General features: G+C 55.5%; 1 protein-coding gene and 1 long non-coding RNA gene across 3 annotated transcripts; one reads left to right on the top strand and one right to left on the bottom strand.

The window, feature by feature from the left end:
* The first annotated feature begins 119 nt into the window (after nt 1-119).
* On the top strand, nt 120-1444 carry LOC134809054 (uncharacterized). Its single transcript, XR_010153631.1, has 2 exons — nt 120-633; nt 821-1444. It is a non-coding gene; the product is annotated as an uncharacterized LOC134809054 (long non-coding RNA).
* On the bottom strand, nt 1395-9847 carry KMT5C (lysine methyltransferase 5C). Of its 2 annotated transcripts, none has more exons than XM_016936875.4 (9): nt 9668-9847; nt 7553-7805; nt 7219-7384; nt 6749-6858; nt 5673-5836; nt 5519-5538; nt 3167-3303; nt 2829-3016; nt 1395-2560 (listed from the first exon to the last, which is right to left on the bottom strand). In XM_016936875.4, the coding sequence occupies exons 2-9, from the start codon at nt 7660-7662 to the stop codon at nt 2067-2069; spliced, it is 1389 nt and encodes a 462-aa protein (XP_016792364.1). In that variant the 5' UTR covers nt 7663-7805; nt 9668-9847; the 3' UTR covers nt 1395-2066. The 2 variants fall into 2 exon arrangements, with proteins under 2 accessions (XP_016792364.1, XP_016792365.1); XM_016936876.4 differs by having other exon boundaries at nt 8890-9755.
* Between the last annotated feature and the right edge of the window lie 13045 nt (nt 9848-22892).

The following is a 22892-nucleotide window of genomic DNA, read 5'->3' as shown; positions in this document are numbered from 1 at the left end:
AGGAGTTCGAGACTAGCCTTAGCAACACAGTGAGACACAATTGCTACAAAAAGATTTTAAAATTAGTTTGACGGGGTGGCGTGTGCCTATGGTCCCAGCTACTCGGGAGGCTGAGGCAGGAGAATTGCTTCAATCCAGGAGGTGGAGGTTGCAGTGAGCCGAGATGGCGCCACTGCACTCCAGCCTGGGCCACAGAGCGAGACCCTGTCTCAAAAAAGAAAAAAAAAAAAAAAAAGGAAAGAAACGAACAGCATGGCTTCAGTTCACTCAGAGACAAATCCTTGGGGACTAGCAGTGGAGCCATCTCTCTGCCGTTTGATGGCCTGGAGCTCTCTCTGTCCTTATTTTTAACATGAGAAAGAAAACAAACAGGGCTTAGCAGGATTTGCATTATAAGAGTAATTTTCTCCTTGCAAAAGAAATAGAACAGGCCATATTATCCAACGTATCTAATGAGTTTTAAAGTAAACAAGGTTTGACCCGTTCTCAACTGCCCCCTTGTCCCCGCCTCCCAGGGCCACCGCTGAGGTGCTCACATGGGTCTCGCTGTGGCCACTGCTCCCGTTGCTCCCTCTCCACCAGGGCCAAGGAGAGCTTCCTGATACCTGCAGCCTGGCCTCGTCCACCTCCACAGTAAGCTTGTTCAAGGCTGGCAGATGCGGAGGCGCACATGGGGGGCCTGGAGCCAGCAGGTGACCTGTAGCTGCCCAAGTGAGACGGGCTAGGTGGCCCAGTGAGAAAAGTGTCTGGGAGAAGCTGGAGGTACCTGGGATCAGGGATTGCTCACAGTCAGCCGCTGTTTTTCCTTTTGCAAAACGAGGCAGCAGGCAGAGCTAAGACGCCCTGGCAAAATCCAGATCCTGGAGCGGACCTGAAGAAACAAGATTCATCTTCCTGGTCTCACACACGGCAAAGCCCGAGATGCCACAGCTGAGGAAGGTCCTGTCAGCGCCGCCTCCCCCAGGCCCGGCTCTGGTGTCCTGGGCAGCCCCCACACCCTCACTCAGCCAGGCCCCCAGCAGTCTCTCTCCGTTTGGAGTGAGACGTGGGAGGGGCATCTCATTGAGAAGCGCGAGAAGGGAGAAGGGCCCTCAAGTCCCCACGTGGCCTTGGCAAGTCACTCTGCTTGCTAAACGATGTTGACCTCGCCTGGAAAATGGGAGGACCCACTCCTAGGAGAGTATGGGTCTCAAGGCATTTTTACAAGCACAGCCTGAGTGGGGACGGGGCTCCAGCCTCAGTCCCCTAGTCCATCACGCTCCCAAATCCCTCTCCCGACAGCTCTCAGGGCCGAAGGCCTGGGTTGCCTCCTCTCCCTCTCACCAGCACAGCTGAGGGTCTCACCCTCCTCACATCCCTTCAAAACATAAGCCAAAACCAAAAACCGCCAAGGGTGCTGCTTATAACAAGGTTTTAATAAAATAAAAAGTTCAAGTGCTTCCAATCCCCCAACATACCCCTTTCTGGTGTGGGGGAGGGGAGGGAGCTCCCCACCCCAATAGCACCAGGATAGCACCATGAGAAAGATGAGGTCACACCCGGCCTCCCTGAGACCCACGGGGGGTGGTGAGGGGAACATGCCTCCAGACACCCCCCAACCTTCCCCCCACCGCAGACAGCTGCAGAGCTGAGAGCGAACCCAGTCCCCTCGTGAGGGCAGTCTCTGGGGAGTGCCACCCCCTACATCAGTTCCACCTCCTCCTGAGGCCTGTACTTCTGGGGAGATGCCGTGGGGTGGCCCCTGCCCCTTATGGCTTTGCTCCCTGGGGAGGAAGGGGCTGAGGGGGGCGGATGGCTCCTGCAGTCCTGAGGCTGGGGCAGGGGTGGGGAGGGCAGCAAATGGCCGGGGCTCCCTGTGGGAGTGGGGGTGGCTCAGGGGTCAGCAGTCACAAAGGGTCAGGGCTCAGATCCCTGGGGGTGTCCAAACCAACCCCATTCCAGGGTCAGAGCTATGCTGGAGTCAAGGGTCAGCTCCCTTCCAGAGGTCCAAGGGCTCCTTCTGGAGGTCCTGGGTAGCAGCTAGGAGAGAGACCCTCTCTCCCTGCTGGGCCTCCCCGTCCGGCCTGTCACAGCTCTCCACCGCCGACATCCAGGTCGATGGAGCCGTGGCTGACCACCAGCCGTAGGCGCTTGGGTGGGGAGAAGGGGGCAAAGGCGAGGGCCTGCTTCGGGATCAGGATGGGGCCTGGGGTCCCAGCAGGGGCTGGGGTGGCTGGTGGGGCTGGGGCCAGGCGACGAAGGTCCACACGCACCACGTAAGGCAGCCCATAGCGCCGGGCCCAGTGCCAGTCCTGCTGAGGGGCCCAGCGGGCGTGGGGGGGCTGGCCCAGGGCCACCAGGGCCTCTCCTTGCAGGCGGCAGTGGGGGCCACAGCCTCCCCATCGGTGCAGGGAGACGCGGGCAGCGTGGTGGGTGGAGAGCACTGGGGCCCTCCGGGGCCGGGGGCGTCGGCGCTTCCGGGGCCGCACTCGGGGCTGGGGCTGAGGCAGCCACTGGAGCCAGAGGGGTGAGGTGTCTGGGCGGGCGCTGCAGGCTGGCAGGCGCAGGGGCTGGCAGGCGGCTGTGAAGGCCCAGGTGGCAGGGAGAGGAGGAACAAAGGAGAGGTGAAGTCAGTGCAAGCTGGGCCGGTCCTCCTCTGGACAAGGAGGCAGCCCTGCCCTGCGCTCCCCAGAGGAATGATGCGGCAGAACTGCTCAACAGCGAGGCCTGCCAGCGACTGAGGGTGGGAGGGAGGGTTCCAGGCTAGGCAGAGAGCTCAGAAGAAAGGAGACAGATGACCAGGAGCAGACAGGGGAGGGGCTGCCGGGATGGCAGGGAGGAGGGCTCACCGCAGAATGGGTCCCGGCGCAGCGGGGATGGGTGCACGCAGGCCCGAGGGCCCAGCAGGCCCTGTCGGCTGCCACTGTCCAGGCCTTGCTGCAGCCGCCGCTTGGTCTCACGCAGCTGGTACTTGTCCAGGGGCCGTGGTGGCAACGTGGGCTCCCTAGGCCTGGTTCGGAAAGCTCCTTCACCTTTCCTGGGAGACCGGGTGAAGGGGAGATGAGGCCGGGTGGAAGGGAGATGAGAGGCTGGGGTTGGACACACTCAGGGATGGGTCCTGAGGGTGCGTTTCTGGGCTCAAGAAGCCCAGACGCCCCGAACCCAGCCGCCTCTCGCCCGGTCCCACCTCTCACAGGTGTGGCATTCACAGTGCTCATTCTTCTCGCCGAAGAAGCCCTCGCCGTAGAAGCATGTCACCTCGTCCCCAGGCTCAATGTCCCGGAGCACCTTCACGCAGGCTGCGTTCCCATCTGCAGGCACAAACTGAGGGCCAAGCCCACTCAGCGCCCTGGCCCAGGGCACAGGGGAGGGCTCACCCATTCCCCACACCTGGCCGGGCACCCTGGCCCGGAGCGTCCTCTCCTGGAATGGGGCAACAGCTGAGCCCCTAAAAGTGGCATTCCGAGGCGGCTGCCTTGCCGAGGGCCTGTCCTTTGCCTGTAGCCCCTGGACAATCCACCCACTGGCTGGTTTCCACCCCTCCCTGCAGGACGATGATCTAACCTGACCTTCTGGCAGCGTGTAGTGCCAGCAGTGGTGACCACTCCCTCCAGCCTCTGTGGCCCAGTGCCAAGCCCCACCTCCTCTGCCACACCCAAGCCCATCCCCTCCTGAGCTGCCTGCCCCCCGCCAGACTGTGCCTTGGCAGCTGAGGTCCGAGCTCTGCCTGCTGCGGGCCGCGCCCGCTTCTCTGAGGCCTGCCTCACTCCACAGCCCAATCCCTGTGTGCTCTGGCCCTGCCTTTGGGATCATTCACCCAGGAGCTGCCCCACAGGCTCCTCCTAAGCCCCACACTGCTGCGCCTTCCTCCCTGTTCCCCGTCTAGGAGGGGGCATGACCACTGTCCACCCATCTGTCCATCTACCCATCCACTCAAGCCTGACATTTGCCTGGGAGTAGCCCTCGCCACCTGCCTGCCTGACGGCCCCCAGACCAACTGGCCACTGCCTTCTGAGTGTGCCACCTCCCGTATCCTCATCCTCCTCGCCTCCCTGAGACCCCTACTAGAGTCAGCCCCTCATTACCTCTTTGTGGCCACCCTGCCTACAGCCTCTCCCCTTCCTGCCAAGCCTCCTGCACATGGGCCTCCAGGGTGACCTAAAAACCAAGCTTCCCATTATACACCCTGGGGGGAGCTTCCATGGCTCCCTGGCCCGGACCCCAAGGCCTTGCTGCCCGATCAAAGCCATCGCTGGGCACCCCCAGCCCTCTGGTGTGCCGTGTCCTGCTAGACGCCCCCCTTTGCCCCTGATTTCCTTTAACACCTAGGGAAATTCTACTCCTCCGTCGATGCCCAGCATGGCTTCTGTGAAGCCAGATGGTTCTAGATCGCTGGAGAGCTGGCCGCCCTCTCGTGTGCTCAAGGTGGCTGGAGCACACTCATCCTGCAGAGCCTCTCCGAATGCCGCCTTTTGTTTCCATCCCCCCCAGTGTCTGTGTGTGGTGTCAGACCAGGGCCACGCATTCGCTGTCCAAAACCCTCCGGCACACTTGACCAGCCTGCAGAGTTCCAGAGATCCTCACCAACCCCATCTGAGATGAAAAACCAAAGGCCAGGGGTGGCATCGCCAGGAACCCAACTCAGTTCTGACTCTGGAGCCAAAAATCTGGATCCCTTTGTCATGCCTCCTGGGGTGCCCCATCGAGGTCTGTGCTCCAGAGGGTGCACCCTCAATGCCGCCCTGGAGCCAACCCTCCTGATTCCTTCTGCTTCCGGGCTACAGGACAACCAGCGGCCTCTCCTGGGCATGTCTGGACAGTGTCCTGAGTCCTGGCCCCTGGGGCTCTCTGGCCTCCCTGCTCCTGCCACCACAGCTGCCTGCGTTGTTCCCTGCAAGGCCGGGGGCTCCCAGCACAGGGCCCTGCCTCCCTGCCACACTCCCTGCCCAAATTGGCACAGCTCCCAGCTCGGTTTTCAGAGAAGAAAGATGGCCAGCAGCTGGCAACCAGGGTTCCAGTGCAACTGCACAAACAGCCGGGCAACGCTGGCCAAACTGGAACCCCTTCCTCCTTTCTGGTAGCCTTGTGAGCAAATACCCACTCTGCTCCTTCCAGGACCCGTGGGAAGCCATGGAGACATGGGGCAGCATTTGGCTCTTTTTTTTTTTTTTTTTTGAGATGGAGTCTCGCTCTGTGGCCCAGGCTGGAGAGCAGTGGCGTGATCTCGGCTCACTGCAAGCTCCGCCTCCCAGGTTCACACCATTCTCTTGCCTCAGCCTCCCGAGTAGCTGAGACTACAGGCACCCGCCACCGCGCCCGACTAATTTTTTGTGTTTTTAGTAGAGATGGGGTTTCACCGTGGTCTCCATCTCCTGACCTCGTGATCTGCCCACCTCGGCCTCCCAAAGTGCTGGGATTACAGGCATGAGCCACCGCGCCCGGCCAGTGTTTGGCTCTTTACTGACCAAAAACCCTTTCCCCAGGCCACAGGCACCCTTTCTTCCTGCGTGCCCTCTCCTCCCGAGTCCCAAGGCCTTACCTTGCAGTTGGGTTTGCAGTCTGGAGCCAGTTGGGGCAGGAGAGAGAAGAGAGGTAGATGAGCTCGGCAGCTCAGTCGCAGAACCCTCCCACTACACCCCTCCAGCCCTGCCTGGCTCTATCCCGTCCTGCCCATCCACCTGCCTGACCCTCACCATGGTTGATGAAGGCGGCTGGGCCCAGCCACAGCTGAGCACTCCGCTTGCGGGTTGAGTACATGATGCTGAAGTCATTCTCACCGGCCCTCAGCAGCCCCTCATCTGCCTCCCGCAGCTCTGCAATGCAGCCCACCAGCAGCTCCAGCTTCTCATTCTTTTTCCTGCCAAGAGGCCAGGGGGCGGGGCTGTGGGCGATGCCTGGCCTCCTGCAGGTGTTCAGGGGACTCGGACCTCCGGCACAGAGGCACCCAGGAAGGAGGGACTCCTGGGCGCTGGTGCTGGCTATTGGCGATCCATCTTCCAGATCTCCCTCTTCCCCTCCCGCCTGGGTGGGCTTCCCTGCTCCAGCCCACAGCCCCACAGGACCCTTCTACTGAAAGCCTTCAGGACAGCACGCACACAGCAGATACAGCCCCCATTCTCTCCCCTCGCTCTCATAGCACCTCCTGCCCCCAGTTCCCTCCTGCCTGGACTACCCCCTACTCGCCCCACCAGACCCTCAGGCGGGTGCTTCCCCTGTCAGTGTGAGCCTCGCCCTGGGAGCACTTGCTCATTCCTCACAGCTCCCCTGCAGCATGTACCAGCTGGGACCAGTAACTGCATGTTGACTTGTCTGCCCCCCACCTCCTCACCAGACTGTGAACCCCGCAGGGGCAGGGGCAGGGACAGGGACAGGGGCAGGGGCAGGGGCAGGGGCAGGGGCAGGGGCAGGGACAGGGGCAGGGACAGGGACAGGGGCAGGGGCAGGGGCTCCTCACTGCACTCAGGGGTGTTTAACATGTGGTGGGGGCTCAGGTCACAAGGAGGTAAGGACAGCACAGCCCTGAGCAGAAGCCTAGTTCTTTCCTGGAAGCCCCAGGAACCCTGGGGTCACATCCGGGGTCTCCTGCTCCAGCGGCACCACGGTAGCCACAAAGGTCTTCCGGGATTAGCCCCACCACCTTCCTAGGATGCCCGGAGGACCAGGCCCCTCGCTTTTCCCCGGTTGGCCAGTCCATGAACAGAGGGTCTCTCTTGTCCCCTCTGAGCTCTGTCTCCTCTAAGGATACCCGCAGGGAGTCCTGCCCTCTTACCAAGCACGAGTGGACACGATCTTGGCCCCGTTGGTCTCCATGGAGTAGCGCGTGCAGGGCAGGATGGTAAAGCCACTTTCCGGCAGGAAGGCACGGAGGTAGCGATAGACCTGGTGAGGGTGAGGGTGGGGGTGAGGAGGCGGGGCAGGGGCATCTTTGGCCCTCTCTCTCCAGGACTCTAGGCCTGCCATGCCACTGACTCACTGTGTGGTCTTGGGGGCCTCATGTTCCCTCTCGGGGCCTCAGTTTCCTCATCCGTCAAATGAAGAGGTTGCACTACATCTCAGAGGGCCCCCCAACTCTCCTCTCCTAGGATTCTCTGAGCCTTGCCTCAGATGGTCCCAAGGGCTAGGAAGTCAGGGGGCCCCAGGGGCTGCGCTGAGGGACTCTAGAGCGTCTGCCAGGCGGGACCAGGCCCGGTGAGCGGGGAGGACACGCGGTGAGGGCGGGGGAGGGGAGGGTGCCCTCACGTGGGTCTTGAGGGCAGCCTCCTGCCGCGGGCCCCGGCTCTGGAAGTAGCGGGCCGTCCAGCCTCCCAGCGTCAGGGCCCGGTACGCAGCCTCCAGGTCCCGCTGCCTCAGGAAAGTTTCCAGCGCTGAGCGCAGGTGCTGCTGTCGCCGCAGGGGGGGCACAGGGCTGGGGGAGAGGGCATGCCTGGGTCCCAGGGCCTTCCCGGGCCCCGGCCCCAACCCCCACTTGGAGCTGAGGGGAGGACCAGGCTGAGGAGAGGGCCGAGGGGCGGCAGCGGTGCAAGGGGAGGGGTCCTGACCCCTCAGGCCCACCCTCGCCCCCAGGCCACCTCACCTGACGTTCATCTTATGGGTGCGGAAACCGAGGTAGGGGTCCAGGACGAGGCTGGTGGCCAGGTCGTCGTTCTCGCACAGTTCTCGTGCTGTCACTCTGTCGGGCCCCATGGTGCCCTGCGGACCATGCTGCCTCTGGCAGAGAGCAGGAGCAGGTGAGGCCAAGGCAGGCGCGGGGAGCCTGGCTTGGTGCTGACTCCACTCCCACGCTACTCAGAAGCCATGGGGGACGCTGGTGAGCCCCACGATCTCATCTGCAAAATGGGGAGAAAAGCAGTGCTGACTTCACCAGGCCGCTGGCGAAGATGGAATGCAACAAGTACTTCTGAGAGTAGGGAAAGCCCAGAGCCATGTCAGCCATCGCCTTAGCTCTTGCTCTTGCTCCGCAGCGCAGACACAGACCCCCCCTAAACACACAACCCCCACATGCACACCCATGCACACTCAGACACACGCAGATGCCCCTGCCCATGTGCACAGAGACCCCCTACACACACACATCTCTGTGGGCCCAGAGAAGGCTGACTGATTGGCAGCCGGGATCACCCTAAAGGCTTAGCACCGTGGGGCGCCGCTTCACCTCTAGCCCTCAAGGAGGAAAAGTCAAAGCTTCCCGCCAGCCCGAGGTCCCGCCCTCCACCCCCACCTCGACCCAGCCTCGGTCTCCGCCCCCTGCCTCCCCGGCAGCCTTCGGGAGTGGTCTGGAGGCTCCGGGTGAAGCCCCAGGCAGCCTGGAGGCGGGTGACGGGAGGGAGGGCAGGGGAGGGATCCCAGCACCTGCTCCCTCTCCAAGGATTCCAGGGGAGGGGGGCTCAGAGGACAAAAGCGGGGGGTGGGGAGGGGAGCAAAGTAAGACTATGGGGAGGCAGCACAGGTCAATATTTACAAAAACATTTTTTTAAAGCGGAGCCAGGAGGGAACGGAGAGATGAAGAAAACCACCCAAACCCCTAACCCGGACGGAGGGCCAGCCTCGTCCCCGCACCAGGGCGCTCGAGGCTCATCTGCGCCCGGGAGAGGAGGAGATGGGGCAGGGCAAGGAGCGGGAGCTGCAGAGACGGCTGTGCAGCTGTGCAGGGGTCGGGGACAGACTGCGAGGCTGCGGGAGAGAAAGAGAGGGCGCTGCAGGAGGGCGCCAGGGACAGCGGGGAAGCTGGAGAGGGGGCTGGGGGCAAGGAGAGAAACGCACAGCGGTGGGCACGGCAGGGGGCTGTGGGAGGGAGAAGGCTGCAGCCGGGCCTGGGGGCGCTCAGAGGGGTGTGAGGAAGGGATGGGGGTGCCAGGGAGGACAGAGAGCGGGGAAAGGCCTAGGGACTCAGGGAGGAGCCAGACGGGAGACCTGGGTCGGGGGGCGGTCCAGGGATGGCGGAGAAGATCCTGGGTGTCCAGTGAGTGAAAGGCCTGAGAGGGCGGACAGGGGCCCAGGGATCCAGACGGGGCTTGGTGGGGTCCTGGGGGATCCAGGAAAGGGAGACCCTAGGGAAGGGCCTGGGGACCCAGGGAGGCGCCTGGGTAGGCGGTGAGAGCCCAGGGCAAGGGACCTGGAGGGTCAGAGGCCGACCTCAGGGTCCAGGGAGTGCCAGGAGAGGGACAGAGGGGTCAGGGAGAGGTTCTAGGGCACAGAAAGACCTAGAGGGTCCAGAAGGAGGCCTGGAGGGTGAGAGGAGGTCGGGGATTGGCCCTGGGAGTGCAGGGAGGTCCCGGGGGTGAGAGAGGGGTCAGGGAGAGGCCCTGAGGGTGCAGGGAGAGACCTGGGGGTGCAGGGAGAGGCCTGGAGGGTGAGGTCAGGGAAAGGCCCTGGGGGGTGCAGGAGGAGGCCTGGGGGTGCAGGGAGAGGCCTGGAGAGTGACAAGAGGTCAGGGAGAGGCCCTGAGGATGCAGGGAGGGCCGTGGACATAAGAAGGGGGTCAGGGCCCGGGTGAGGAAGCACAGGAAGGAGGCTGCAGTGCCGCGGAGCCCGAGGCCCGGCGAGGGGCCGGGAGACGTGGGCGCCTGGACACGAGGAGGGGCCGGGCGGGGTGGGGGGCAGTCGGGGCAGGGGGCGACTGGGGAGCCAAGGCGGCGCGGGGCTGGGGCCGTGAAGGGGCTCAGAGATCGGGCCCCGCGCCGCCCCTCACCCGCTTCTCCTCCTCCTCCTCCTCCTCAGGCGCCCGCGCCGCCGCCGCCAACACCTCCCACAGCCTCCTTCGGCTCTCGTCAAACACTGTCGCCGCACCTCCCATCTGCTCTCCGGGCCAGCCCCGCCAAGGCCACTGAGGCTTTCTATTGGCCACAGCCACCGCCACTCCTCCGTTGCTACGAAGCTCTCGGCGCTCCCATTGGCCAAGCCCCACTCTTTCCCTCCGCGCCCGGCTCTCGTCAATACACAGATAAAACCCCGCCACGCCCCCGCCGCCGTCAAACGCCGCGAACTGTTGTCAGTGGTTCACATCGCTGTCCTTTAGTCGCTGCCATGGAGACTTGTCCCGCCTTCGCTCACACTGGGGCTCGAAATCGACGCACTCATTGGCCGAAAGCGCAGTCTCTCCGGGCGAAACTCGGTTTGGGTCGGGTTATTCAGGTCCAAGTGGAAAGAGGGCGGGCTCTGCCAGCTCCAGTAGTCGTATATGATTGCCTGGCCTTGGGACAGCTCCTCTTTCCATTGGGTAAGGCCTCCGTCCATCACCATAGAGTCGCGGCCTCCCTATTCTATTTCTCCGAGGAAAGCTTCAGCCACAGGAGGGAGAAAGCCAGACCCGGCGGGAGGGAGAAAGCCAGACCCGGCGGGAGGGAGGCGGTGAATGCGCGCGCACCGCCATCCTTCTCCCCTCCCGACCCGCGAGGCCTGCGGTTACCGAGGCGACGAAACTTTATTGACAGCTCTGCCTGGCTACAAAGGGCTCCTCAGTCTCTCTCCCTCCCAGACCACCGTATCTCTCCCTCCCTCCCCGTTTACACCGTTGCGTTTTGGGAGTATCCACACGCACTCTGTGGGACCTTCCCGCGATATGAACGGGGTCGGATGGAGGGAGGGGAGGCTGAGGGAGGAGTGGGGACTTTTGAGACAAGCCCTGACTCCTGGGGCGCTCCCCTGGGGCACCCCCTAATTGGGATCACCCCCCCTACCTCAATCCTAGAGGCAAACGTAACTAACAATTCATCATAATTACGCCGAGAATAATAAGCTCCACACTCAGAACAGGCGGTCTTTGTTTGCTTGTTTGTTTGTTTCGCCACAGCCATTCTTCCCTTAACGACACTGATACCATCTGGGCAGTGCGTGCTCAGGCGATGTCGTCATCCTGCCAACATCCTAGAGCAACATCACTCACACCTACGTGGCAGGGCTGCTGGCACCTGGGCTGTAAGGTGGCCGGCGGCTCCTGGGCCACACAGCTGTGCAGCATGTTACTGTCCGGTAACACAATGTAGGCGCTTGTGTGTCTACACATAGAAAAGGTACCGTAAAAATTCGGTATTATAATTTTATAGGATCACTGTCAGACATGTGCTCCACTGTACAGCTATAGATCGTGGGCACTTAAAACAATGCATGGCACAGAGTAGGTGCTGTTTTGGTGTGCTGTTTCTGGTGTTTTGGTGTCTGTGTGTGTGTGTGTGAGAGAGAGAGAGAGAGAGAGAAAGAGTATCGCTCTCTCGCCCAGGCTAGAGTGCAGTGGAGTGATCTCGGCTCACTGCAGCCTCCGCTTCCCAGGTTCAAACGATTCTCCTGCCTCAGCCTCCCAAGTAGCTGGGATTACAGGCATGCACTACCACCCCTGGCTAATTTTTTTTTAGACAGAGTTCCCTCTTGTTGCCCAGGCTGGAGTGGAATGGTGCGATCTTGGCTCACTGCAACCTCCGCCGCCCAGGTTCAAGCGATTTTCCTGCCTCACCTCCCAAATACTTGGGATTACAGGCATGCACTACCATGCCCGGCTAATTTTTTTTTTTTTTTTTTTTTTTTTTTTAGTAGATACGGGGTTTCACCATGTTGGTCAGGCTGGTCTCGAACTCCTGACCTCAGATGATCCGCCCACCTCAGCCTCCCAAAGTGCTGGGATTACAGGCATGAGCCACTGTGCCTGGCCTGTATTGTGTTTTGAGACAGGGTCTTCCTCTGTTGCCCAGGCTGGAGTGCAGTGGTGCAAGGATGGATCACTGCAGCCTCGACCTCCTGGGTTCAAGCGATCCTCCAGCCTCAGCCTCCTGAGTAGCTGGGACCACAGACGCATGCCACCACGCTCAGCTAATCCTTTAATTTTTGTAGAGACAGGGTCTCTCTAGGGGCTCATTCAAGTGATGCTCCCTTCTCTCTCTCTTTTTTTTTTTTTTTTTTCCGAGAGAGTGTCTTGCTGTGTCGCCCAGGCTGGAGTGCAGTGGTGCGATCTCGGCTCTCTGCCTCCCGAATTCAAGTGATTCTCCTGCCTCAGCCTCCTGAGTAGCTGGGATTACAGGTGCCCACCACCACGCCCAGCTAGTTTCTGTATTTTTAGTAGAGGTGGGGTTTTGCCATGTTGGCCAAGCTGGTCTTGAACTCCTGACCTCAGGTGATCCACCCACCTCAGCCTCCTAAAGTGCTGGGATTACAGGTATGAGCCACCGTGGCTGGCCTAGGCACTTTGTTAATATGTACTGAATGAATGTATGAATGACCAACCAATAAGGATGAAGCTGACAGTCTCTGCATTGCTCTGTGACTTTGAGGAAGTGACTTGCCATCTCTGGGCTTTGGGTTCCCATCTATAAAACATAGACCATACACTTGTTTGGCTTCCAGCTTTCCACCCTTTGTTCATGCTATTTCTTCTCCAACAGGGACTATCCCCTAGCCCCATGCTTTACCTCCCTAATCTTTCATGAGCTCTGAAATACCCCCTAACTCAGGCAGGCACCACTACAGCTAAAGTCGACCAAACCTTTCTCGGGACCATCACTTTGACCAGGACCATGCCGGCAGAAGGGAACTGGGGCTGGGGACTTGTCATGGAGCAGCTAGAGGAGACAGAGGTGGACAGAGGTGGCCATACCAGAGCAAGGTGATGCCAACTGTAACTCCTGGTCATCAGTGGGGAGGGACAGGTGACCAGCTCCAGAAGAGAAAAGCAGCCTTACCCAGGGAGGGGGAAATGGCAAGCATAAAGGACTTCATAGAAACTCAGCTAACTGGAAAAGTCGTATCAGTCTGTATGAAGTACAGTCCTTCTACTAGTGGATGGGTGTACACTCTAGAGAAACTCTCCGACTTGGAATAAAGAGATAAATGCAAGAATGCTCGCTATCGTGTTTGTAACGGTGAGGAACTGGAAACGGTTTCCATCACCCGAAGAATGGAAACATGGATCCTGGTATATTGATACAGGGGAACACCATATGTCAGTGAAAGTAGATGCACCAGTGTCCCATATATCACCCGGGACAACCCGTAGTTGCAGAAGTCTACAATGCCATTGACACGAAGTTTTAAAACACATACAATGGCCGCGCACAGCGGCTCACGCCTGTAATCCCAGCACTTGGGAGGCCGAGGCCGGTGGATCACCTGAGGTCGGAAGTTCGAGACCAGCCTGGCCAACATGATGAAACCCCGTCTCTACTAAAAATACAAAAATTTACCCGCACATGGTGGCGGGCACCTGTAATCCCAGCTACTTAGGAGGCTGAGGCAGGAGAATTGCTTGAACCCAGGAGGCAGAGGTTGCAGTGAGCCGAGATTGCACCACTACACTCCAGCTTGGACGACAAGAGCGAAATTCCATCTCAAAAAACAAAGCAAAACAAAACAATGGTTGCATGTGGATACATGTGGCAAAAGGATACACAGTGAAGGGCATGACTAACACAGCATGGGGAGGGAAGCGGCCGCCCCTGAGGGTGGGGAGGGAAGAATGCAATCGGGAAAGCTACACGGGACATTGGTATTTGGAAATTTTGTTTAAGCCCTGCGGTGGAATCCATGAGTTCATTTTTATCTCTATTTTTTTTTAACTACACCTGTAACAAAACTGCATTTCTTTCTTTCTTTTCTTTCTTTCTTTCCATTTCTTTCCCTTTCTTTCCTTCCTTCCTTCTTTCTTTTTCTTTTCTTTCTTTTTTCTTTCTTTTTTTTATCTTGAGACAAAATCTCGCTCTGTCGCCCAGGCTGGAGTGCAGTAGTGCGATCTCAGCTCACTGCAAGCTCCGCCTCCCGGGTTCCCGCCATTCTCCTGCCTCAGCCTCCCGTGTAGCTGGGACTACAGGTGCCCACCACCACGCCCGGCTAATTTTTTGTATTTTTAGTAGAAACGGGGTTTCACTCTGTCAGCCAGGATGGTCTCGATCTCCTGACCTTGTGATCCACCCACCTTGGCCTCCCAAAGTGCTGGGATTACAGGCGTGAGCCATCGCGCCCGGCCTCTTTTCTTTCTTTTTTAGTTATTTGATTTTCAATCCCACTGACATGAGTTCATCAGTTCATTACATTTACTGTCTGTTCTTTTTTTTTCTTTTTTCTTTTTTTTTTTTTTTTTGAGATGGAGCCTCGCTCTGTCGCCCGGGCTGGAGTGCAGTGGCGCAATCTCCGCTCACTGCAAGCTCCGCCTCCCGGGTTCACGCCATTCTCCTGCCTCAGCCTCCCGAGTAGCTGGGATTACAGGCGCCCGCCACCATGCCCGGCTAATTTTTTTGTATTTTTTTTTTTCAGTAGAGACGGGGTTTTACCATGTTGGCCAGGATGGTCTCGATCTCCTGACCTGGTGATCCGCCTGCCTAGGCCTCCCAAAGTGCTGGGATTACAGGTGTGAGCCACTGCAACCAGCCTACTGTCTGTTCTTTTCTGTTTTTGTTTGTTTGTGTGTTTGTTTGTTTTTGTTTTCTTAGAGACGGAGTCTCACTCTGTCGCCCAGACTAGAGTGCAGTGGCGTGATCTCGGCTCACTGCAACCTCCGCCTCCCGGGTTCAACCAATTCTCTGCCTCAGCCTCCCAAGTAGCAGGGATTATAGGTGCCTACCACCACGCCTGGCTCATTTTTTTTGTATTTTTAGTAGAGATGGGGTTTCACCATCTTGGCCAGGCTGGTCTTGAACTCCTGACCTCATGATCTACCCACCTCGGCCTCCCAAAGTGCTGGGATTACAGGCATGAGCCACCGCGCCTGGCTACTGTCTGTTCTTTTCTGTAAGTCAGAAATATTTCATAATACAAATAAAATTTTGACCCACCAATTCCACTTCCAGGGTTTTATTCTTTTTTTTTTTTTTTCTTGAGACAGAGTCTCATTCTGTTGTCCCGGTAAGCCAAGATGGTGCCATTGCACTCCAGCCTGGGTGACAACAAGCAAGACTCCATCTTTAAATAAATAAATAAATAAATAAATAAAATAAAACCTTCAGACCTCCTGAGAACTCACTCATTATCATGAGAACAGCATGGGGGTTCACCATGATTCAATTTCCTCCACCTGGTCCCCCCTTTGACAAGTAGGGGTTATGGGGATTAAAATTCAAGGTGAGATTTGGGTAGGGACACAGAGCCAAATCATATCACTCAGCATTGTTTAAAAAACAGAAAAGTAGGTCGGGCGTGGTGGCTCACGCCTGTAATCCCAACACTTTGGGAGGCCGAGGCGGGCAGATCACCTGAGGTCAGGAGTTCAAGACCAGCCTGGCCAACATGACGAAATGCTGTCTCTACTAAAAATACAAAAATTAGCCGGGCGTGGTCGTGGGCGCCTGTAATCCCACCTACTCAGGAGGCTGAGGCAGGAGAATCATTTGAACCCAGGAGGCGGAGTTTGCAGTGAGGCGAGATCACACCATTGCACTCCAGCCTGGGAGACAGAGCAAAATGTCAGGAAAAAAAAAAAAAAAAAAAAAAAACAACAGAAAAGAATGTCCAACAATAGGACATAGTTGGACCAATTCTAGCATCTCTCAATCTCTCACAACATGGAATAACATGAAAGCTGTTACTGAACTCTTACCACACAGCAGCCACTTTGCAAATAGCCCTGTGAGGGAGGGGCTGTTATAATGCTCATTTCACGGATAAGCAAAGTGAGGCTTACAGAGATGATGTAACTGGCCCGGAATTAACATCCAAGTCATGGGACTCCAGAGTCTGGTGCACTTTTGCACTCTCAAGCTCCTGGCCGCACTGCCCAGAAAGAAACCAGCTGCTGAAAGCTGGGGGGGTGGGTCTCAGACTTCAGGTGGCATAATAAAAAGAAGGAATGACTCATGCTGGGACACGGATGGCCCCTGAAAACATCATGCTAGGTGAAGGGAGCCAGAGATGAAAGGCCACATTCGGTACGACGCCATTTCTATGAAATATCCAGAGTAGGTAAATCCATAGAGACACAAAGCAAATTCGCGGTTGCAGAGGCTGGGGCAAGTGACTGCTAACAGGTATGGGCTTTCCTTTTGGGATGATGAAGAAGTTCTGGAAGTAGATAGTGGTGATGGTTGTAACTAATACCTCTGAACTTTAAAACAGTTAAAATGGGGCCGGGCATGGTGGCTCATGCCCGTAATCCCAGCACTTTGGGAGGCTGAGGTGATTGGATCACCTGGGGTCAGGAGTTTGAGACCAGCCTGGCCAACGTGACAAAACCCTGTCTCTACTAAAAATACAAAAAATTTGCCAGGCACTGTGGCAGGCACCTGTAATCTCAGCTACTCGGGAGGCTGAGGCAGGAGAATCACTTGAACCCAAGAGGCGGAGGTTGCAGTGAGCCGAGATAGCACCATTGCACTCCAGCCTGGGTGACAGAAAGAGACTCCGCCTCAAAAAATAATAAAATGGTAAATAAAATAAGATAGTTAAAATGGTATATATATATTTAGAGACACATATAAGTGTCTCTCTGTCACCCAGGTGGAAGTGCAGTGGTGTGATCATAACTCATGGCATGGCCTCACGACATTGCTCACATACCTACCACCGAGTTTTGCACTTTAAAATAATTAAAATGAAAATTTTAACCAATTAATTAATTTTTGAGACAGCGTTTCACTCTGTCACCCAGGCTGGAGTGACACAATCATAGCTCACTGCAGCCTTGCTCTCCTGGGCTCAAGCAATTCTCCCACCTCAGCCTCCCAAGTAGCTGGGATTGCCAGCACATGCCACCACACCCGGCTAATTTTTAAATTTTTTGTAGAGATGGGATTTCCCTATTCTGCCCAGGCTGGTCCAGAACTCCTGGCTTCAAGCAATCCTCCAGTTTCAGCCTCCCACACACGGGGATTACAGATGTGAGCCACGGCATCTGGCTGTAAAATGGTGAATTTGATGTTTTTTGTGTTGAACTACATACACAAAAAGAAAAAAAGGTGGGGTGTGGGGAGTCAAAGTCACCTTGGGAATGTGATTAAAATACAGATTCCAAGGCTCAGCCTCAGCGGGGACCTGGTCAAATATTCAATAATTTTTGCTTGTTTGTTTTAAATAGGGTCTCACGCTGTCGCCCAGGCTCGAGTACAGTGGTGTGATCCTAGCTCACTGCAGCCTTGACCTCCTGAGCTCAAGCCATCCTCCTGCCTCAGCCTTCTGAGTGGCTGGGACCACAGACATGCACCACCACATCTGGCTTTCTTATTTTTTGTAGAGATTAGGTCTTGCCATGTTGCCCAGGCTGGTCTTGAACTCCCGGGCTCAAGCAATCCTACTGCCTCAGGCTCCCAAAGTGCTGGGATTACAGGCATGAGCTACTGTATCTGGCCCTATAAGTATACTTATTGTATACTATATATTAATTTATATACACACACGGACCTATATAGCTATATCTATATACATATATGATTGCATAAACACACACACACCTCATCATTCTCCTGTTCAAATTTTGCAATGAATTGATATTTTGTGGTAGCCAGCTCCCAAAACGGCCCTCAGTGACCCCCCATTCTCCACTTCTTTTTTTTTTTTTTTCTTGAGACAGTCTCGCTCTGTTGCCCAGGCTGGAGTGCAATGGTGTGATCTCAGCTCACTGCCACCTCTGCCTCCTGGGTTGAAAGGATTCTTCTCTCTTTCAGCCTCCTGAGTAGCTGGGATTACAGGCGCGCACCACCAAGCCCGGCTAATTCTTGAATTTTTGGTAGAGACAGGGTTTCACCATGTTGGTCAGGCTGGTCTCGAACTCCTGACCTTGTGATCCGCCCACCTCAGCCTCCCGAAGTGCTAGGATTACAGGCGTGAGCCACCACGCCCGGCCCCCCATCCTCCACTTCTGGGACTCATATCCTTGTGTGGCTCTTTCCACCTCCAACAGTGCTGAGCTGTGTAACCAACAGGATATTGCAAAAATGATGGTGTGTCAAAAGTTAGATCCTAAAAAAACTCTGTGGCTTTCACTTTGCTCTCTCTGGGATGCCCATGTCAAGAGGACGTTGCAGGCCGGGCACGGTAGCTCACACCTGTAATCCTAACACTTTGGGAGGCTGAGGTGGGTGGATCACCTGAGGTCAGGAGTTCAAGACCAGCCTGGCCAGCATGGCAAAACCCTGTCTCTACTAAAAGTACAAAAAAAAAAAAAAAAAAAAATTGCCGGGCATGGTGGCGGGTGCCTGTAATCCCAGCTACTTGGGAGGCTGAGCCAGGAGAATCATTGAACCCGGTGGGCGGAGGTTGCAGTGAGCCAAGATTGCGCCACTGCACTCCAGCCTGGGCCAAAGAGCGAAACCCTGTCTCAAAAAAAAAAAAAAAAATATATATATATATATATATATATAGAGAGAGAGAGAGAGAGAGAGAGAGAGAGAGAGAGAGAGGACATTGGAGCTGCCCTGCAGAGAGGTCCATGTTTCGAGGAACTGAAGCCTCAAGCCAGCAGCCAGAGAGGAGCTGAGGCCTCCCGATAGCTCGTCAGCCACGTGCTTGGGCCACCCCGGCAATAATCCTCCGGTGTCCATCAAGTCTTCAGGTGGCTGTGCAGCCCTGGTCCATGTCTTACTGCAACCTTCCAAGCACCCCAAAACCAGGATCGCTCAGCTAAGCCGTTCTGAAATGTATGACCCATAAAAACCAGGTGAAGTAAATGTTTATCGTTTTCTGGAGTTGCTGTGCTGAATTAGCACACGCCTAGATTAAAATCTAACTTTCTAGGCCGGGCGCGGTGGCTCACGCCTGTAATCCCAGCACTTTGGGAGGCCAAGGCAGGCGGATCACAAGGTCAGGAGTTCGAAACCAGCCTGGCCAACATGGTGAAACCCCGTCTCTACTAAAAATACAAAAATTAGCCGGGTATGGTGGCGGGTGCCTGTAATCCCAGCTAGTTGGGAGGCTAAGGCAGGAGAATCACTTGAACCCGGGACACAGAGGTTGCAGTAAGCCGAGAACGCACCACTGTGCTCCAGCCTGGATGACAGAGCCAGACTCCCTCTCAAAAAAAAAAATCTAACTTTCTTACAATGGCCCCCGGGCCCCGCCCAGTTTGTCGCCTCATTACCTCTCTCACCTGATTGGAACTATTCTTCCCACCACTCACCCTGGTAAGGTCCCACCATGCCTGGCTAATTTTTTGTATTTTAGTAGAGATGGAGTTTCACCATGTTGGCCAGGATGGTCTCAATCTTCTGACCTTGTGATCCACTCGCCTCGGCCTCCCAAAGTGCTGGGATTACAGGTGTGATCCACTGCACCCAGCCAGTAGCAGAGCTTTAAGTCAGCACAAGTCGCTTCTGAGAATGGGGCCCCTGGTGGCTACACAGGTTACCTCCCCCTGGCTACCACTACATATCTCTTTATTTATTCGTTTATTGCTGGAACATAAGTGCCAGGAGGGCAGGACCCTTGTCCTGTTCAGAGTTGAGTCTCAATATCAAAAAGCAGTGCCTGGCATATCACTGGCATGAGATAAAGATTTGCTGAATGAGGCTGGGCGCGGTGGCTCACGCCTGTAATCCCAGCACTTTGGGAGGCTGAGGCGGGTGGATTACGAGGTCAGGAGTTCGAGACCAGCCTGGCCAAGATGGTGAAACCCTGTCTCTACTGAAAATACAAAAATTAGCGAGGTGTGATGGCAGGCACCTGTAATCCCAGCTACTAGGGAGGCTGAGGCAGGAGAATCGCTTGAAACCAGGAGGCAGATGTTGCAGTGAGCCAAGATTGAGCCACTGCATTCTAGCCTGGGTGACAGAGCAAGACTCAGCCTCAAAAAAAAAAAAAAAAAAAAAAAATTGCTGAATGAGTCAATGACTAACCACAACAATGCAAGAAGTCAGATCCTGAAGAAAAGAGGGAATATTAGGTCAAAAGAGGATTGTTATCCATTGAATGGGAGAAAATATTTGGAAATCATTATATCTGATAATGATCGCCTTATAATCCAGAATATATAAAGAATCCTTGGCCAGGCATGGTGGCTCACGTCTGCAATCCCAGCACTTTGGGAGGCCGAGGCGGGCGGATCACGCGGTCAGGAGATCGAAACCATCCTGGCTAACATGGTGAAACCCTGTCTCTACTAAACAAACAAAAAAAAAATTAGCCGGGCATGGTGGCAGGCGCCTGTAGTCCCAGCTACTCGGGAGGCTGAGGCAGGACAATGGTGTGAACCCAGGAGGTGGAGCTTGCAGTGAGCCGAGATCGCGCCACTGCACTCCAGCCTGGGCGACAGAGCAAGACTCCATCTAAAAAAAAACACAAAGAATCCCTAAGCCGGGCACGGTGGCTCACACCTGTAATCCCAGCACTTTGGGAGGCTGAGGCGGGTGGATCACCTGGGGTTAGGAGTTCGAGATCAGCCTGGCCAACATGGTGAAACCCTGTCTCTACTAAAAATACAAAAAAAAAAAAAAATTAGCCTGGTATGGTGGCAGGCGCCTGTAATCCCAGCTACTCCGGAGGCTGAGGCAGGAGAATCACTTGAACCTGGTAGGTGGAGATGGCAGTGAACCGAGATCATGCCACTGCACTCCAGCCTGTGTGACACAGTGAGACTCCACCTCAAAAAAAAAAAAAATTCTTACGACTCAATAATAAAAAGACAGACAACCGAATTTCAAAAATGAACAAAGGATCTGACATTTCTCCAAAGAAATATGCAAATAGCCAATGAATGCATGGAAAAATGTCCAACATCATTAGTCAGTAGGGCAATACAAATTCAACCCACAAGGAGACACCACTTCACACCCTCCAGAATGATTACCATCAGAAAGACACATCAAGTGGGGGATGGTGGCACAGGCCTGTAATTCCAGCTACCTGGGAGGCTGAGGCAGGAGGATCTCTTGAGGCCAGGAGGCTGAGGCAGGAGGATCTCTTGAGGCCAGGAGGCTGAGGCAGGAGGATCTCTTGAGGCCAGGAGGCTGAGGCAAGAGGATCTCTCTTTTTTTTTTTTTGAGATGAAGTGTTGCTCTGTCACCCAGGCTGGAGTGCAATGGCGCAGTCTCGGCTCACTGCAACTTCCGCCTCACGGGTTCAAGCCATTCTCCTGCCTCAGCCTCCCGAGTAGCTTGGATTACAGGTGTGTGCCACCATGCCCAGCTAATTTTTTTTTTTTTTAGTACAGACAGGGTTTCGCCATGTTGGTCAGGCTAGTCTCCAACTCCTGACCTCAAGTGATCTGCCTGCCTCAGCCTCCCAAAGTGCTGGGATTACAGGCGTGACTCCCGGCCAGGCAAAGGGATCTCTTGAGGCCGGGATTTCGAGGCTGTAGTGTGCTATGATGCTACCTGTGAATAGCCACTGAACTCTGGCCTCAGCAACAAAGCCAGATCTCATCCCTAAAAAAGATTGTAATGTAATTTTAAAAAGACCGATAATAGCAGGCACTGTTGCCGGTGTGGAGAGATTGAAACCCTCATGCACTGCTGTCAGGAATGTAAAATGGTGTAAATCGTGTACACATTGCGGAAAGTAGTTTAGCAGTTCCTAAAAATGTTACTATACGACCCAGTAATACTACTTCTAGGTAGAATGGTGGCAGGTGCCTGTAACCCCAGCTACTCGGGAGGCTGAGGCAGGAGAATTGCTAGAACCCGGGAGGCAGAGGTTGTAGTGAGCCGAGATCGCACCACTGCACTCCAGCCTGGGCAACAAGAGCAAAAGTCCATCTCAAAAAAAAAAAAAAAAAAGAACATATGAGCAAATGGCTGGCCGGATAGGCAGGTGGGTGGATGAGTGGAGAAATATCTAGGTGGAGGAATGCACAAAGGCATGAACATATGCACAGATAAATGGATGTTTCAGGAGAAGGTTGGATGGGTGAAGACAGGGAGGGATATTCAAGGGCATTGCATGGCACATAGGAAGGAACCAAACTTTACAGCCAGACAGACCCAAGCTGCTCCACTCAGCAGCTGAGTGACATTGGGCAAGTACGGTAGCCAGGTGGCTCTCCCTTCCTGAAAGAACTTGGTTAGCAGGGAGGACTTCAGCTGGTCTCCAGCCTCCAGCAGTAGCACCTTCAGCAGTGTTTGATTTGGATTGATATTACATTCTTTTTATGCAGCCTTGACCGATGACTAAGCATGGGGTGGGGAGCAGAGCCTGGCCATTTCTGCCCAATGTGGACACCTCTAAAGTCAATGTGCTAAAGTGTTTATTTATTTATTTATTAAATTTAACTTTTTGGCCAGGCGCGGTGGCTCTCACCTGTAATCCCAACACTTTGGGAGGCCGAGGCGGGCGGATCACGAGGTCAGGAGATCAAGACCATCCTGACTAACACAGTGGAACCTCATCTCTACTAAACATACAAAAAAAAAAAAAATTAGCCGGGCGTGGTGGTGGGCGCCTTTAGTCCCAGCTACTCGGGAGGCTGAGGCAGGAGAATCATTTGAACCCGGGAGGTGGAGCTTGCAGTGAGCCGAGATCGCGTCACTGCACTCCAGCCTGGGCCAAAGAGCGAGACTCCGTCTCAAAAAAAAAAAAAGTTAAATTTAATTTTTAAATTATTTATTTATTTATTTATTTTTTTTTTTGAGACGGAGTCTCGCTCTGTCGCCCAGGCTGGAGTGCGGCGACGCGATCTCGGCTCACTGCAAGCTCCGCCTCCCGGGTTCCCGCCGTTCTCCTGCCTCAACCTCCCGGGTAGCTGGGACCACAGGCGCCCGCCACCACGCCCGGCTAATTTTTTTGTATTTTTAGTAGAGACGGGGTTTCACCATGTTAGCCAGGATGGTGTTGATCTCCTGACCTCGTGATCCGCCCGCCTCGGCCTCCCAAAGTGCTGGGATGACAGGCGTGAGCCACCGCGCCCGGCCCACTCTAAGCATTTTAAAGTATAATATCGGTGTCGTCTAGCACAGTCCCAATGTTGCGCAACCTCCGTCTCTATTTAGTTCCAAAACAGTTTCATAACCCCCATAAGGAAACTCCAATTAAGCAATCATTTCCCATCCTCCCCTCTTTCCATCCCTTGCAACCACTGA

This window comes from Pan troglodytes, chromosome 20 (genome assembly GCF_028858775.2).
Source record: "Pan troglodytes isolate AG18354 chromosome 20, NHGRI_mPanTro3-v2.0_pri, whole genome shotgun sequence".
Taxonomy (NCBI): domain Eukaryota; kingdom Metazoa; phylum Chordata; class Mammalia; order Primates; family Hominidae; genus Pan; species Pan troglodytes.
Note: the sequence above shows the minus strand (reverse complement) of the source record. Positions and strands in the feature narration are given on the sequence as shown.

Bases quoted from the DNA above. Each gene is read 5' to 3' on its own strand.
- KMT5C (XM_016936875.4), bottom strand. From the start codon at position 7,662: ATGGGGCCCGACAGAGTGACAGCACGAGAACTGTGCGAGAACGACGAC. The intron at 5,837-6,748 runs GTAAGAGGGCAG...GCCTCTTGGCAG, and splicing joins ATCGTGTCCACTCGTGCTTG to GAAAAAGAATGAGAAGCTGG. The intron at 3,304-5,518 runs GTAAGGCCTTGG...CTTGGCCCTCAG, and splicing joins ACTGCAAACCCAACTGCAAG to TTTGTGCCTGCAGATGGGAA.